Here is an 18,672-nt window from a genome sequence, read left to right as displayed (position 1 = left end):
GAACACTCTCACTAAAATAAGTAGAATTTTCCTTTAAGCAACTGCATGGGGACATGGGTTAAGAAAGTTTATGTTGTAAAAACTTTGTTAGTTCAAATCTTGTTTGGAATTGTCACAATAAAATGATTTGTCTGCTTTGTAGATAGATTTACTTTTTCTTTCTTCGAAAATTCATGAAACACATTTTGTATTAGCTACATTTGCCTCCCACTCCCTCCAAGCTTTATTAGAAACATGTTCACTTTCTTGTATGGCATGGGATGCAACATATGATATAATAGTGTGACCGTTTGTGTTTGTCCATTAGTTTATCATATTACCTTTTTTTAACTTAAGTAAAAATGAAAAGTATATAAATAAGTCATACTTTTGAGTCAAAGTGTAAAATATGGTGAAAGAACACATTCATAGTCCTTTTATTCTAAGTGAATCTATTTAGTGCACTTGTGACACTAGTAGTCTATCATGGTATAAGGATAGGTTCCAATTGAATATCCTTGGTTGTTCTTATAAAAGAAGAGACTGACCAACTATTTTGATGCTTCTACCTCTAAACCCAATTAAAGAATTCATTGTATGTTTATTGAATGTAATCTATAAGATATGGTAGAGGTTGTGAAGATGAAGGAAGAAGTGGATCATATCAAACTTTATTTTTTGTCTAGCTAGCACTACCAAACCATTGAAAAGTTCACTTGATTTAAATAGTGTGTCATTATTGATCAAATTAGGGGTCCAACTTGACCCTTATTAATTAAGGTTGTAAAGACATACAAATATTTTCATCATTTTTATTATCGATCTATTATAGTCCATTAGAACATGTTATTGCTTTATCAATCATTCATCACTTAATACACCTGTAATGGTGTAAATATGACACTATAGAAAGGAAACTATGTTCCTTTAAGAGACAGTTTCACATCATACATTCAACATTCTTCTCCTCTAGAATTTTTCATCCCAGTCAGGTATCATGGGTTGTGATTCAAACTGTTGATGCAAAAACTACTGCATAATCTAACCAAAAAACAATATTGAACATATTTATGAAATGTAAAAACTTAATATCATTATCTTCAACTAACTAAACTTGTGAAGATGCCTAACTCTAGATGGAGAAGGGGAATGTTCTAATTATAGAAATGGAAAGGGCAAATGACATAGAGTCTTCAATTCAAACTTGAGACTATCAACCAAGGAAATTTATGTGATGCATTTTGGTCATGTCAAGATTGTACTTCAAGTAACCTGCAAAACTAAAAAACTAGAAACGTGGCAACAAATTTGAGCTAATAGATATAAATGAAAATTAATGAATAGATACTTGTGAAACTCTATGCAATTGAATGCCTTCAATAAACTTGCACATACACAAGAGAGAAAAATGTTTGAGGATTTTTAGAAACTTGGCTTAGTCAAGTCTTTATTTTTGTGTTTCTACCTCCACAATAGCCAAAAAGATAGATTGAAAAGATAAATCGTTATATAAATTATTGATAGATAAGTGATGTGATAAATCTCTTGAGATGCTCAAAGAGAAGACAGATAAAAGGATATTAATAGACATGCTTGAGAAACCCAAGGGAGCTATGGACATTCCTTTGAGAGATTGTTGTAGAAAGATAGATATTATTGTGTGTGTGCGTGTGCGCGCGCGCGCGTGTGCGTGAGAGAGAGAGAGAGAGAGAGAGAGAGAGAGAGAGAGAGATTGTGGAGAATTTCTAAAAGAGATCAAATGCAATGGAAAGATGGATTTAAAGTAAAAACAGGTGGGAAAAAGAGATTGATAAGTTGTTTTGAAAGATTTTGAGTTGTTTCCATTGACTTGAACAAGTGATAGTTGCCAAAATGCTCATGATGGTATTTAAAGGTTACAATTTCATAGGATGCATTTGACCATGAAGACACCCACACAACACACTAGTGTTTAAACAAAACACATGGGAAAAAATGGTAAATGAGAGAGACGTGTGACTAATGCCAAAGTGATGTTGCAAGGAAGTTGTTGGAAAGGAACGTGAGCATCCTGATAGGGAAAAGCATGCTAGGACCAAAATGAGCCTATTCATATGCTAAGACAAAAACCACTTTAAAGTGACCACAAAAGTGTAGGTAAAATCGAAAAGTGGGGATTGAATTTTTTACTTTACAAAATCTAGTGACTAATCTTATCATCATTGTGTCATCATAGTCCATTTAAACATTTGTAATACTTTTTCTTACCTTATCTAGAGTTGAAAATAATGTGGATGGAGAAGAGGAAGAACTTCTTGTCCTTGGTATAGATAATTGATTTTGATTTTGTTCACGAGGATCCCTCTAACTCATCAATCTCTTTCATATAACATTGGTATTTTTCATGTTCTAGTTGCTTATAATAACTAAAAGTGGACCACTCCTTAGAATTTTTCCCTTTTCATGAGGAAGATAAATTTTAGAATCCATAATTTTGTGTCATATCTTGATCCTTTTATTTGTTTAGATCTACCAAGTAGATTGTCTTTCCTTTTATTCCATTGTAATCTTCAAAGTACCTTTGAATCAGATCATTTTTCTCGTTTGAGAAACAACAAAAAATTTAAATGAAAGCATAGTAAAATGTGCACGAAAACCACTTTTTGTTGAATGAAAGGTAGAAACAACAATTGAATAGTGAGGATCTAGCTTGGATAACACACTTGAAATCAAGTATTCATCTACTTCCAATTCTGAATTGTTTGAGTTTAAATTTTTTAATTTGGTGAATAAATATTATATTGTGTTAACTAATTGTTTGGATTGAGACTTATTAATCCAAATTTCAATTGGTGCTCTCTCTCATCACATCTTGTCTTTTAAACTAATTTTCTAGCATTGTCCAAACATTGTTAGGTGTTGTGGTGGATTTGACTTGAGTGATTGGGTCATACCATATGTTTCATTATTGTGACTAAACCATTTGTGCAACTTTGTGGCTAATATATAGGTTCATGTTTTGAACCTATTATGACTTTATATAATCCTAGTTTCTAAAGATGTATTTCTATTTATAGAAATTGTGTAGGGTTAGGATTAAGTTCACTATTGTTGAATTGATAATATACATCAAACAATCCTCTAATTTTCTTCGATTACAAAAATGCTTTCCTAAACAAAATTGCAAACTATATTAATGTTGAATGCTTATTTCAAACTATATTAATGTTGAATGCTTAAACCATTCATTTATAACTCACGAATATTTTTCAATCATTTGTTGACATGATGATAAATCTTAAATTTAAAAATTTTATTAGAAATTTGAAATTCTTGAAACCTTCTAATAAATCTAAAAGAAAATATTGAGTTTTTAATAGAAATAAAAATTGAGTACTTTAAAAACGTAAATTAAGATATTAGAATTTTACAAAATAAAACTATATGATGAGAGAACCAATTTTCTATTGACTATATGAATTTGAAAAGAACTACATGCTACAAAAAATGCGACCTTCAGAAGTCAAGAAATTGTGACCTATAGGAAAATTGTAACTAAGTGGTTAGAAAAATGCAATATATGAAAAATATTTGTGAAGAGACCGTTAGCAATCACAACCAAAATAGAGATAGATATTGATGTGGCAGTGACATTGTTCAAATGTGACATTGGGCATGACCATTTGAAGTTGATTTTGGCATGCAAATAGGTACAAGGCAAATAAAATATAGATCTCCAACCTAGTTAAAATTTGTAAACAATGATAAAGATTTTCTTAAGGTACAAAGACGTGATATTTTTTATTTTTTTAATTTTATTCAAAAAGTAAAGTTTATATATTTTCTCATATCAAATATTATCTTTTATTTTTCAAACTTTTTGATGTCTATTTGGATTGGTAATGTTTTGTTGACAAGGCTTAGCATTATATTCACAAAAAAATGAGAAAAAATACTTGCAATTCATGCTCAAATGTCATGGAGTAACCAAAGTCAAATTATACATTCAATGATATCTTTCATAAGTGAATAATGAACACAAAAGAATGAGTATCATATTAAAAATGAGTGTGCAAATTTACAATGAGGACCTTGCATATAAAGGCAAGGAAGTGGATGTAGGAAATTAAAATTAATAGCCTAACTTCCTTACCCAATGTACAACATATTGGTTCATATTAAACAAGTGTGAAGAAGTGTAAAATCTACGAGAGGTGACACAAATGGATAGATTACTTCTAAATTACTTTTATAATATAAAATGGTCTTTTAATTTAGAAATAATGATAATATTTTGATCATTGGTGCATAACTAAAACAATATAATAAATCATATAATTTAATTATGATAAACTAAACCATTGGGAAAGAGTATTCTTGGTTTAAATATTTCAATTAAAACATTGAGTAAAGTATGCTAAAATTCAAAATTCAAGGTAGAAATTTTATAATGTTTTTTTAATATTAGAAACAATCAAAATAGGGGGATTGACCCAATAGTGCAAACAAGAGGCAAAACCTCTATTAATAGATAAACAACATAAACAAATAAAAATACATCAACCTATCTCCCTTTTTCAATATCAAAAACCCCACCCTACTAACCATAAACAACAAATTTAACAAGTTGTTCACCATAAAATTATAGTTTAACTAGATAGTCTCATAGTTCATCTTACTACTAGAGATTATCAAAATACTACTACTACTAAGTTAAGAGAGTTCATAATCAACATAGACTAAAAAGTCGTCAATGCCATGCAGGGCAATAAGAAGAAACTTAACAAAATGGAACATAAAAAGACTAGAGGTTTGGGCCTCATTTCCCCTTACATTTGGATGATAAGGGTTTTGAGAGAAACACTCTCATCCAAACTTGTACAATCTCTTGGAGTTTCCCTTGTCACCCTCATTTGAGCCATTCTCGTTCTCCTACTAGAGAAGTCGTAGTGTTGTAACAACAGAGTGCATAACCTTGACAGAAAAATTAGCAAGAGTGTTGAAGTTCTCATTCAAGTCATAGAAATTACCATTTAAATTATCCACTTCCTTCTTTAAGTCTCTTTAGGTCCTCCACAAGAGGTTGCAGTCATAACATTTAAAGCTCTTTGGACTTTTCAGTGGGCTCATCCTACACTTAAGGAGGGATAGATAAATCATTGAAAATTTTATTCCTTTTTAAAGGAGGATTATGAGCGGAGGTGGTGAAAGTGTCTTTGATTGAAGGGCCAACAGGTGAAGTAGCAGTCATGGGAGAGGTGTCCTTGAGGTTCTTGGAGTCCTTCTTACCAGTGAATTCCATGGTGTCCATTTTAAAGTTGGCTAACACATGTGTTGTATCTCTGCTACTAACAATGATATCATCCTCAAGGTTGGCCTTTCCACTCTCTAAACTATTTAAAATATCTTCTTCTTCTTCCACATATTTGCTTCTAACAACTTTCTTCTTTTGTCTTGACCTACTCCCTTAATTTTCTCACTCTCCTTAGACCTAGAACCTGCATCCTCCTCTTCCACATTAAAATTTGTGTTTGTCATTTCCTTCCTCCTTGGGTTGGAACCAATCCTATGAGAGTGTATGTGGCCACCTCCAAGCTCAACAACTAAATCACCAAGGTAAATAGGGGGGTCAAGTTTTTACTTCTTTTAGAGTTAAACTAAACTTGGGCTTTCTTGTTTTTATTACCACTAGCAGAAGGGGTAGTGGCATGTCACACTTAGAAGGTAGGGCTAGTTGAACACTCCATAGAGCTAACAACAAAAGTCAAATTAGCAGTAGGGGCTTCCTAAAGGACAATATTGCATGAACAATTTGTAATATTTTTGTTTTGCATGATAGTTCTTTGTTTTTTTTTTTCATCTTATCCTATGTTCATTATGGACTATTTTTTAATGATATTATAGTTATTTTCATTTGATAGCTTTTTACTACCCTTCTATTATTTTGTTGTATTGATTCAATATTTTTTATTTAAAAAAACTTGGTTGAAATCTAATATTCAATGTGTATTCACCTCTCAATTTCCAACGTTTGATATCTAAAAACAATAATTAGTATAAATTATAGTTCAAATATTTGGGTTGTAATTAATTGTCATGGGAAATGTGTTATCACTTGGTTCTAGTAGTAAATTGGATGTTGAACTTTGTGCATTGATTATTTTAAGATGAAACATTGATTATTGTTGGCAAGACGGTTTAGGAAGCTTTAATAAGTTTTTATTTCATTGTTGTTGTCTTTCATACAAATAATGGACTTGGATAGGAGGGTAATCCACAAGCTTGTGTTTGATTCTTTGTTGATTGTGACATGAATCTATTAAAAGAATATAAGGCTTGTACTTGTATATATAAAAAAATTATGGTTTTTAATTATACATTAGTTTTGTTGTTGAAGTTGTCTTACTTTTTATATTCAGTTCTCCTTCTTTTGTGTGGATGCTTTATTGTGATCTTTTATTGTTGGTATTTTGTTGTGTGGAATTTAAACGAAAAAATTGAAAATTAATGTAAATTAAATATTGAGTGACACTCATCTTATAGGATTAATGGTAAAAGTATTTCATGTTTCATTTTAGATGCAAACATGCTATGCAATTAGGATGTGGTATAATGCTCACACATGAATGTTCTTCAATGATCTTAGATGGATTATGAATAATTTGGGATAAATGTTAAGTGTGTCACTTTAGTATACATGATGAAATGTTTCGTACTTTAGTTGATTCATAAAGGTTACTAACTAGGAGGAAAACATGAATCCAATTTGAGAAAATTGAATTTACGTGTTCATAGTTCAAATTTGTAAACATGACAATGTCATCAAACTGTTATATACTTATAGATCTAAACTAGAATGTCAAACAATTAACATAGAGTTGAATTTGAACTCAAAAAATTAATAATTTTAGATATATACTAGAATAAATTATTTCACAACTTTCATGTAAAAATAAACTAATTATCACACCAAGATGAGTGACTATACAATGGTGTCACAATTCTTATCCATGCCATAAAAGAAAAGATAAAAATTGTTGCTTTCTTTCTTATCCAATCAACAATGACAACTTTAAATTCCTTTCACTTAGATGTTGTTTTTATAATGAATGCTAAAGTTTTTAAAATTTTGAAAGCTTTCAACATCTTCTACATGAATTCTATCTATAAAATATAGGTATGCTAGATTATTTTCATCACTCTATAAAAATTAAATGAGAGGTTTTATACAAACTCATTAATGTTTAGTTATTCAAGATGGGAGTACAAGCTATTGGCTAAACATCTTCAACTATATTGGGAATGTAAAGACCAATGGTCATGTAACTATTTGTATTCACTTGTCTCTTCTTTGATTGTTTTATATAGCTCTATAAATAGGTGCATAGTCCATGTACTAGAAGTATCAATTAAGTATTAATAAGAACTCCCTGCTGAAGTGTGGATGTAGGAAAGTTTTGTTGAACCACGATAAATCTTGTGTTATTGTATTTTGTTTTCTTTGTTTATTAGTTCTATTTCTTTGTTTGCTTCATATTTACAATCGGTCTTAGAGCCAAGATGAGGCTAGAGCAAAGATGGAAGACAATGAAATTGATTTTATCATCAACAAATTTCTTGAGAATTTGGGTTTGGTAGAGGTTGAGGTTATGCATTCTATAAGAAGAAGAATCCGCCATGTGCATTAGTGGGATGGCTGGGAAGATAAGCCAGAAGCTGAAGTAGAGAAGATTCCAACGCTCTTAAATTTGAACTTAATGCAATTCTTGAGCGCACGGGCAATGGTGATGAGCAAAATAAGAAAATTTTCATGCAAGAATTGCGGAAGCGGACAAGAGAAGATAAGACCGGTGAATCTGTAAGAGGCCCAGTGTTGGGATATTATAAAATGGATTCTCTTATTTATGGTTCCAACCTCAAAGATGCAGATAATTTTGCATCAAGAGTTCATAGGATGTTGCAATTAGAATACTTTGAAGAGCATGTCAAGTTTTCAGTAGAAGAAGACAAATGAACAAACAAGAAGTTCACCATGCAAAATGGTGAAATGATACATGTGAAATTTGTTGCAGAAGAAGATGAAGGGACAACCGCTGAAAGGGCAGAGCAAGGAGATGATTCACTAAAGAGGAAGACTAGTGATATGTAGTGTGTTGGAGATTTAATCTCTCGCAATGGAGTATGGTTCACACCAAACATGGTTGGTGACAATGGTTTACCCAACACACTCCCTGCCACACAATTACAAATTGTGGTAGACAAAGTCATTCAACCTTGGCAGGACTTGGTACCCACAAATGTGGACAGCCTGCTTGTGGTCCCAAATTCGGGGGTAACAAAGATTTTCCTTTGCACACTTGCCTTCATTTGGCATCATTGAACAAACAGTCCACACACAAATATATTCATAAATCTCTGCTGCTATACATGGTGAATTAGACAAAGTCTTGCATGGAGCACAAACTGGTGGCAATAAATTACCACATGATGCAGACATCATGCTGGATGATTTGGCTAGCACTCACCTTTCCTATGGAGCAGAGGTCTCCAGAACTATGGTAAAAGAAAAGGGGTGGCAGTTGTGGCAGGACTCAGCCAGGAAGATAAAAGGATATTAACTGGTCTGCAATACAATGGTGGAGATTTTGCACATGGGGGATATATACTGAAAAGATGCAACGAAATGACTTTGCATTGCACATGGTTGGTTTTCATTTAAATCAACAAGTAGAAGTAGAGCTAGTTCAAGAGTTGGAGAGCATGAGACTTGGAGATCATGGTGGCGGCAGCACTGCCACTGCACTGCCACTGTCATCAACAACTATACAATATTAATGCTCTACTAAGGATTACAAAGAAGGGGGATTTAGAAGCATGTGAATTTTTAATGAGAACAAATATCTATAACTCCAATCTGGTCTGGAGAAGATTAATACAAAGTGTGCTGGAACAATGTCTAGTAATGTTGAGATCTTCTCAAACCTTCAGTGCTCTCTGAAATTTGAATTGAAATGCAGGGAATATTAGTGCACGACTGACCGGTTAGCCTTCAGGGGGGGAGATTATTGGGAATGTGAAGTTCATATTCACTTGTCTCTTCCTTGATTGTTGTATTTTCTCTATAAATAAGCGCATAGTTATTGTATTTTGTCTTTTTGGTTTATTGGTTATATTTATTTGCTTGTTTCATATTTACAAACTACGAGTCAAGGACTAATAGGTATCTATTCTAAGGCTAGTCCTTGATGAACTTCACTACGAATCTCTCAACTTCATCAATAGACCAAAAGCCTATTAACCACCACTCAAATTTTATAATACAACTATAATTCATAATTTATTAATTATATATAACTATAATTCCATATTTTGAAAAATTCATCCAAACTTTATTTACATCTTTAACTCCTGAATTTAATCTCCTAAAAAAACAGGACCGAGGATAAAACACCTAACAATTCCATGCGAACTTTGTAGTAGAACCTTCTGACCCACCTTACTTATATACAATTTTTCTTATGTCCCATAGATGATCACACAATAAGGGGTTTAAAATTAGACTTATCCTGTAAAATTATATATTTTTTCGGTAATCGTTGGATTCTGTAAAAATACAAAATAAAGTAGCATCCCATTAAAACTGAAGGAAGTGAACCTGTACAGGCCAACTGGCAATCACAGTGCCTGAGGAAATTGAAAATAAAAATTTGGAAATATGCTCATGTTTTCAAATCTATATTTATTTATCTGTACAAGGAATTAGGTCAAATACCTCATTCAAGATTTTAACAATATTTTTCATTTCACATTTTCTAATCCTCTTTGAGGTTAAAAAGTCGGAAGAAAGCATTATTCTATTAGAAAAAAAAGCTCTCTCTTTTTTTCAAATTATGCTCTCTAATTTCTTAATTTATAAGAGAAGTGGACATCATGAATTGAACGCCGGCACCAAAATGGTGATTGAGACAGGCAGGACTTTCCGTCTAAAAGCACGCTAAGTTCAAAAGTGTGAAAATAAAATACTTGAAAAGTAACTTTCGTTCATGAAGCCGGTAATGACAGCGTATCATCTCAATCGTAGCCCGAATCTGAGTGGATGGGATTAGGAGCAGTCTTCTTTTTTATAGTAATGATTTAGAAACCATTTGTCGTTTGGTATTATGGGCTCGAAAAAGAGAGAGAATGGCGGTTTCCATTGCTTATGCCGTTGTTTATTTTAACCAGGGAGAATTTGACGGAGAAGTGTATATATCGGCGAACAGGCACTAGTCTTGGCTGAGTCAATCTGAAAATTTGCAATTAAAAAAACAGGTTTAAACTTACTTTTCTAGGACTGAATTTCTAGAATTATGTTTTCTATAAAAGACTGATTTGACATTTCTTTTGAAACCTAATTAAAGCTTCCAGTTTATGATGTTGCTATGTAGATCTAACTGTTTAGCTTTTAAGTCAAATTTATTGATCTATTGTAAAAATAAAGTGTGTTTAGTTTTAGATGAAACTTTGTAGTTTAAGTAAATTTGAGTTAGAGAAGTATTTGGATGGATAACCTTGTCAAAGTCTTAATGGTTAACATTTGTGAGCATGACCTAAATGCAATGAGTGGTGAGTGTTCCATTCATTTTCATGAAAGTTGGGTTCTTGTAAGCCACTACTCATGAAACATGGGCCAATGAGTTTGGCTCAAAAACAACAAAATTGAGTCCTAATAACAATATCACAATTTGACTTGCTCTGAAAAACATCCCCCACTTATCAACTCCATTTTATATTATAAGAACATGATGCATAAGATATGATAGAGGTTGTGCATTTAAAGGTAGAAATGGATGGTATCAAAATGTCAATTGTTTATCATCATGAATCAAATTGAGAATTCAATTAACACCTAATCTTATATTTATTGTTTTGTCATAGTCCTTTAGAACACCTAGTAAACTTTTTTTGTTAGTTTGTATGTTATTGTTGCATTACTCATTTATCACTTAGTACACCTAACAACTAATCTTATATTTATTGTTTCATCACGGTCCATCAAAACACCTAATGCATTTTTCCTAATCTTTGTCTAGAGTTGTTGATGATGTGGATGGAGAAGAGCAAGAACCATACGTTAGAGTTACTTGTTTGGTCCTACAAGTCCATGAATTAATTGCAAACAAAAAAACTTATCATAAATGGAAATCAAGCAAGATAGATTTTCTTGACAACCTTAGACATGTATTGATACACAAAACAATTGAATACAATGAATGAATTCTTAATGAAAGAATGAATGAAACCTTGGACTAAACCTGAGAGGAAAACTTTTTATTTATTTTCCTTCTCTTTGAGTTCTCTTGTATCATGATGGTGGATAAAAGAATGAGATCCAAAACATTGGTGCAATTATATAAACTCAACAATTGAATCCAAAAAAAAGAATTAGGATGGGTTGTGCATAATTGATCTATCATTAAGACTAAATCAACTAATACCAAGTATCACAATCAAAATAAATGATTCAACATGTAAGCTCTAATTAACTTAATCTACTAAAAGATAAAAATCACCCAAATTTAGCTTAAGTGAATTAAGTAATTAAAATGCATGGTCTTCACTAAAGGGACAATACAATACCATATTTGTTCATATTAAGCAGTTTGAAATTGGCAAAAATATGGAGCAGTATATTAGACAAATAGGGAGGAGGGGTTCTTGAGGTTGGTGAGTGGAGCTTTATATAAGAAAAGATGTGTTAGGGGTTCTAGGTGGGTATTGGAGGGGGTGACAAAATGGAGTTTGGGTCAATATTTTTTAAAATAAAAGGGTTCAGTCAAGGTCATGTAATTAACACTTGGGCCAATATCATTAATCGTGCTAACCTCTCCCCATTTTGGGTTGGGGAGTAGGAATCAACAATGGGTTTAAGCTCAAAGGCTCCCTTAATCTTTATATCTACATGAACGAAAGGATCATAAGATTAGAAACATTCAAATTTTGAATAGTGATAGTTCTTGTTGGATATGAAAAATCCACAAGCCTCTTATAGCTTCTTCTATTTCTTGATTAAAATGAATATCAATAGTCAAATATGTGATGAAAGCACGTGAAAACCTTGTCTAATTGAAGGTCCTAATAGAATTGATTTCATATGGTCACCATCAAAGAGGACCACTGATGGAAACAATTTAGGCTAAGACGTAATTTCAATATATCAATTATGCATGTCATATAATGGTTTATAACTTGTGGCAGTTATTACATCTCAACTTATGTATATGGAAAACATATAAGTATGAATGTTGTGAAACCTAAGAAAATTTGTCTAAATTAGAAAGTTGATCAAGTGAACTTTTGACAACAATGTGCAAATATTGTATAGAGAAAGTTGATGACTAGACTTTTCTATTTTTGAAATAATAAAACTACATATCGAAACTTTGCATCTTTATGTTGGATGTTGTATCTTTCTTATATTTGCTACTATAAAAACTATCCAATCAAATAAATATTGATGCAAAATTCTTACACAATCAAATAAATCCCAATGAACTAAAAAAAAAAAAACATACGCAATCAATTCCTAAAATAGATTTATTAATCTTATGAATTATAGAAATTAATTATCTTTAAAACTTCCTCTCTTATTTTACCTCATGAAATCTTAGTTACCCACATAACAATCAAGATTTGAACATTCAATTAAATCATTAAAAGAAGTATGCCAAGTTTCCAATTACATCATAAAAAGAATAATATACCAAGTTTTCGATTGTCAAATTCTTCCATGCATAACAATTTAAATAAAAGAATACTTAAACTAGCTAGACAAAACCCACCATAATAAAACCTATTTCTTGATTATAAATAACTCTAAAATAGATTCAGCGCTCTTAGCGTGTTAATCATGAGGGGCATTGGACTCCTCCCTAGGCTGGCGTTCTTAAAATCAACAATGATGATCTTCTCAGGGAAATCTTGGACCCACTGGCATTGGGGAAGTTGGGCATGATAGCTCTAGTGATGTTCGGTTTCTGTTTTCTATCTACAAGGGTTACCATACAAATAACCTCATGGAAGCCCTTGGTATCCTGGTTGCAATGGAACAGTGTTGTCAATGGGGTTGGAGAAGAATTATTTGTGAGACTAACTCGCAGGTGGTTGTGAATTTATTGAATAGATAGAACCTTGTGGACGTGGATTAGCATCTGTCTCTAGTTATTCAATAGATCACTCAGTTATGCAATTCTCTAGATTCAATGTCTTTTATGCATATCTCTCGAGAGTGGAATGGTGTCGCTGATTGCTTGGCTAAGTGGGCCTCCGAGCATGTGCTGGATTGGAACATTATTGATCATAAGATGCTTTCCCCTGACTTATCTCATAAGCTGGCTCAACTTGTTGACCAGGATAAAGCTCTTTAGTGCTCTTTGTTTCCTCTTTGTCCTATTCTCTTTGGTATTCAATAAAACTTTTACCCCTCTTTTAGTCAAAGAAAAAAAAACTCTAAAATAAATTTGAAAAATCATCAAATTTTTATTTGCAGGTTTTCCTCCTACATTTAAGCTCAAAAGTGACAATGCCAAGTAAACTCTCTCACATAGCCTTCTTTGCCACCTGACGTGCATTATTTATTCGTGTGAATTAACAACAAAATTAATGGTTCAAAAGAATTAAATTAAATCCTATTTAGCAGTCGCTGGATTCTGAAATAGCACCAATGATTAAGTAGCATGGCATTAATCATGTTAAAAAATGAGAAATATACGGATGAAAATTCATTGAGGGTCCGTTTGAATTGAAAATTAGAGAACCTTACACGCGAATTTGCAATCACAGTGACCTAATTAATTATTCTAAGTGAATATACACTGTAATTATGATCATGCCTTCAAATTCATATTAAGTTGTGTAATTGTACAAGGATTCAGAGTGAAATTTGCATTCTTGATTTTAACATGTTTAGTACTTTTTATATTTTCAATCCTCCGCAGGAACAGAGTCGGCAAATTGTTATCAGCAAACAAAACCCAAAAATGAAGCGAATGTAATAATCCCAGTTAGAACAAAGAAAGCATCCAGACGATCCTCCTTCCTAGTCTGCTCTTCCTTCAGTCTCCTCTGTTCTCTCTTGTATTTTTCACAGGATTCCAAAATCTTACTGTTCTTCAAACTCTTCCTGCAATACAGAGCTCTTTCTAGGATTAGCAGGCTCTTTTTCCCATTAACACGAGCTCCTATGATATCTTCAACCTCCATACTTAGCTCAGTCATCTTTAACTTGGTATGATCACTTTCTAGGACTCTCAACTTCATCACAAACTTAACCTCTACAGCTTTGCAAGGCAAAATGTTTTCAGCAGGCAATATGGACCCAAAACATATGACAGAATCCTTGTCAGAGGACCAATGCTTTCGCCCAAACAAGGGAATCCAGCTTGAAAGATTAGCAGCTTGCCCTGTTTTCCTGTTTATCACAATCCAACTCAACCTAATATTTTCCACCAACTGCCCCCAATATTCAGTGCCCTTGTTGATGTCCCCAAGCACAATTGTGGGCAAATCATCTGTGTTAGTGTGATCCTCGTCAAAGTTAATGAGATCAATCCTGAATGGGCAGTTGCAGAACCACCCTTCAAAATCCTCTGTAGCGGGAATACCCCACAAAACTTTAGAAAAGATGAAATTGTTCTTGTACTTCACATCCACCAAACAGACAAAATCAGAGGGATTAGTAGCATCAACCGGCTTACTCAACCCACTGGACATTGAATTTGTCTCAGAAGACTCAGACTGATCATAATCAATGAAAGGGAAGCAGCTTTCATAGAAATTTTTGAACCCGCCCAATTGAGAAGAGATGAATTGTTTGGCATCTGTGTCCCCTGTGGAAGGCCAGCGATTCGAACATGCGTCTTCCCAAATACTCTCTCGCCTTGCACAAAGCCAAAATTGGGAAGAAACACATCCTGATTTCGCAAGTGTTATTCCGTCCACGCGGCCTAAGATGTCTGTGATAAGATCACCGGTCAAACACATAACGTCCACTTCAGGGTGATGAAATAGCTTCAATAATACAGAGGTTTACTACCTATAATCAAGGAAATAGCTGAGCGAGAAATGAAAAGCGCTAAAGAATTGTACAAGGCACCCGGTTCATAAAAGCTAGAGAATGAAGCCGTGCAATAAATGGAACTGAGGCTATTAGCTGCAAAACTATCTGTAATCAAAACAGATTCTTCCACTGATTTTGGTATGAAGGTCTCCGAATTTTTTAATTTATAAATGAGGAAGTAACGCCGGCACCAAAAGTCGTGATTGAGATAGGCAGGACTTTCAGTGTAAAAGCACGTAGAGGCCACGTCAGAAGAAGCCCCCCATCTAGTAAATGTGATTAGATATGGAAATTGACCGCATTTATTATAATATAATAATGATTTATAAACCATTCTTCGTTTGATCTTATGGTCTTGAAAATGAACAGAACGGGGGAGCACGAGAACCTGCGTTTTCAACCTGCGAACCCCGTTTTCTTCCTGCTGCGACAGTCCTAAAGAACTCCATGCTGCCAACCCAGCTTCGGCTGGGTCCCAGTCGTCGCTGAACCCACGTGCCGCCTCAGTGAAGAAGAAAGCGAGAGAAAAGGGCGTGATGGAAGACCTTAAAGCCGCTTCACAGATGAAGGCTGTCCAAGCTGCTCTGGAACCGTCCTCTGCTGGGGCCCAAAAGTCTCTGCAAAGCCCGTCAGACATCCAGCAAGCCCTCCTGAACTCTCCAGATGCAAATGACACGGCACCCCCTCAACCAACAGACGTTGCTGGAGGTAGGGCAATCTCATTTGAACTGCCAAATGAAATAGTCAATGTCATTGAAGATTACAAATCGAGAGCTATTATCCTATTCTTCCTTAATGGCGTCCCAACTGATCAAGATTTTTATAAATGGATCCGTCTAAATTGGGAGCAAAGCGGGTGGATAATAGAGTCATTTAGGGGTTTAGGCAGAGGCTATGTTGCCTGCACTTTTGTTCATTCTGGACATGCTAAAACAGTCCTGCATTACGGATCTTGGATCATTTGTGGACAAACATGTTATCTCCAGGCTTGGGATACGGACTTTCATCTGGAAGGAATCTCAAAATCAAAGTATCCAATGTGGGTAGAGTTTCCTCATCTCAATCTTGCCTTTAGACCCTTTCTTCACAATATAGTTGCTCAACCGGGAAGAGTTATTTGGTGCAAATCCAACACAGACAAATGGGCAAGCTTGGAAGTGCATCCAAGGGTTTGTGTGGAAATGGATTTAACCCAGCCTATCCCAAACTCTATCAGACTTCTAGGACCTGGCTTCGAATACACCCAGCGCCTTACGTATCTCAACAAGCCTAATGCCTACTTTTATTGCCGCAAAGGACATCTCATTAGGGAATGCCCTCGTCTTAAACCTTGGCCCTCTCATGCTACTACTGTGGAACCCATTTCTACTAGTCCCCCTTCTGATTTAACCCCTAAGATTATTCCTTCCTCATCCTCGCTAGATCTGCCCTCCCAAGTTGAGGCCCCACACACCCATTCCTCTTCTCACACCCAATAAACTCCTCCCTCACCAAGCCCTGCTAATGCATCCTTTAAACAAGTTCTTCTTTCCGAAGAAAGGCTTCCTAAGAAAAGGAAAGATGATGTCCCCACTGTTGTTCATCCACGACCCTCTTCACCATCAAATCTCAGCCTTCTCGTCCCGCAAGCCCTTCCTCTCAAGCAGGTTGCCCTCCTATGGGGATCCCCTCCTTCGAGTCCTTCAAAACCACGATCTCAGTCAACCTCTAGGAAGAGGACTCCTATGATTGGATCCTTGGAAAACAGTGTTCTTTTATGAAAAAAACAATTTAATTCTCTCACCATGGATGAGGAGATCCTTGACTCCCAATGAACTACTGAATTCAATCTTGGAATGTGAGGGATCTAACCATCCCATCACGAAATTATCAAGTTAAACAATCAATTTTGAATAACCATTTAGATGTTATCATGCTTCAAGAAGTAAAAGTTAGTCAAACATTTCTCAATATAACTCTTGCTTGCATATGGAAAGAGGCTATCTTCTTCCATACTAAGCATGTCAATGGTTCTGGGGGAGCAGTGTTGAGCCTGACCCCCTGGTTAGCTAAGTCCCTTGTTGCCTTTGGTTCAAACCCTAATAACAATTGTATTTGGGCCACTATTCTCATTCAAGGAAAGCTTATTGGTTTTTGCTCTATTTATGCTCCCAACTCCCCTTCCAAAAGAATTGCTTTATGGGATTGGATGTGTACACAATTGCCTACAACTAAATGGGTTCTTGGAGGAGATTTCAACATGACAGAGCACCAAACAAATCGAAGTCAAACCCATTTATCACATGTTGAGTTTGAATCTTGGATTTTGGCTCGTAACTCCCTAGGAGTGCATGACCCAATCATGGGAAAATCAAATTCACATAGGCCATACTAGTTCACCTGGAACAATTGTCATGAAGGTTTTTCACAAAAGATGTGTCACTTGGATAGATTTTATATCTCACCAAATCTTAATGTTATCCCTACTCACTTAGGGCATTTTGTTCATCTTGACTTGATGACAACACTCTCAGATCACCTTCCCATTCTTACCACTCTTTCCCTTACTGGAGGAACATCTCTCCCTTACGAACTCCCTTACAAACTCAACATCTCTCATCTACAAAATCAAGAATACATTGATGGCCTTCTTGCTACATGGAAAGCTGAACCTAAACCTTAGAATGATAGATGGATAAGTTGGTGGGAATGAACAATCTCACATTGTGTTCTCTTCCCTCGAGACTATGGTAGAAGGGCAGCTGCTAAGCATCGAAGACTAGAAAAATCTCTTAAAGGGCAACTTACTAAAGGGAGAAAAATTCTAGACAACAATCCTGGAGACATTCGTGCTCAACAATCAGTAGCTCATATTGAACACTTTCTCCGCAAATTAGCAATTTATAAGGGTAAGGAAGCTCAAACAAGGGCCTATTTACGATGGATGAAAGAAGGCGATAAGAGCACTAGATTTTTCTTCCAATATCTGCAACACAAACATAAGAAGGAACACATAGCAATGATTAATTTTGCTGATGGTGCTCCATAGACCAGCCATGAATCTATCATGAAAACTTTTTATAAACACTACAAACAACTTTTTATAGATGAATCAAGCATGACCCCTTACTCCATATTATGGAGGAAAGCCTGGCTGGTTGTATTCCCCGAAAAATACCACATGGCGACAATGCCTTCCTTGATCATTATCTTACTTTGGAAGAAATTGAAGATGCTATGTATAAATTGGCTACAGAGAAGAGCCCAGGGCTGGATGGTCTAGCTGTGGAGTTTTACCTTGCACTTTGGCCTCACATCAGGGATGACTTCTACAATGTTTACCTTGAGCACATTGAAACAGGATCCTTAGGACCTTATATTAATCAAGGTCTCATTAGGCTTATTCCCAAAGGCAAACAAGAGAATACTATCAATAGTGGGAGACCAATCACACTGCTTAATATTGGTTATAAGATCATTGCAAAAGCCTTAGCTAAAAGAATTAAACCTATCACACAAGAAATTGTGAGGCCTAAGCAAAATGTCTTCCTTGGGGCCAGATTTATCTTGGACAACTTGGTGCTTGCTTGGGAAGCTACAGAATGGGCTTAGTAGACATCTCAAGACATTTTGATTCT

At 34.6% G+C, this 18,672-nt stretch overlaps 1 protein-coding gene across 1 annotated transcript; it reads right to left on the bottom strand.

Annotated features, from left to right (window-relative positions):
* Positions 1-13,817: 13,817 nt before the first annotated feature.
* LOC149531345 (F-box protein At3g44326-like) lies at positions 13,818-15,233 on the bottom strand. Its single transcript, XM_089809574.1, has one exon. It carries the CDS (start codon positions 14,977-14,979, stop codon positions 13,957-13,959), a length of 1,023 nt encoding a protein of 340 aa, XP_089665700.1. The 5' UTR covers positions 14,980-15,233; the 3' UTR covers positions 13,818-13,956.
* Between the last annotated feature and the right edge of the window lie 3,439 nt (positions 15,234-18,672).

This window comes from Cupressus sempervirens, chromosome 11 (assembly GCF_028749045.1).
Source record: "Cupressus sempervirens isolate cs-2001-9-10 chromosome 11, ASM2874904v1, whole genome shotgun sequence".
Lineage (NCBI taxonomy): Eukaryota > Viridiplantae > Streptophyta > Pinopsida > Cupressales > Cupressaceae > Cupressus > Cupressus sempervirens.
Note: the sequence above shows the minus strand (reverse complement) of the source record. Positions and strands in the feature narration are given on the sequence as shown.

Excerpts from the sequence above, each read along its gene's own strand:
- LOC149531345 (XM_089809574.1), bottom strand. The coding sequence starts at position 14,979 with ATGTGTTTGACCGGTGATCTTATCACAGACATCTTAGGCCGCGTGGAC.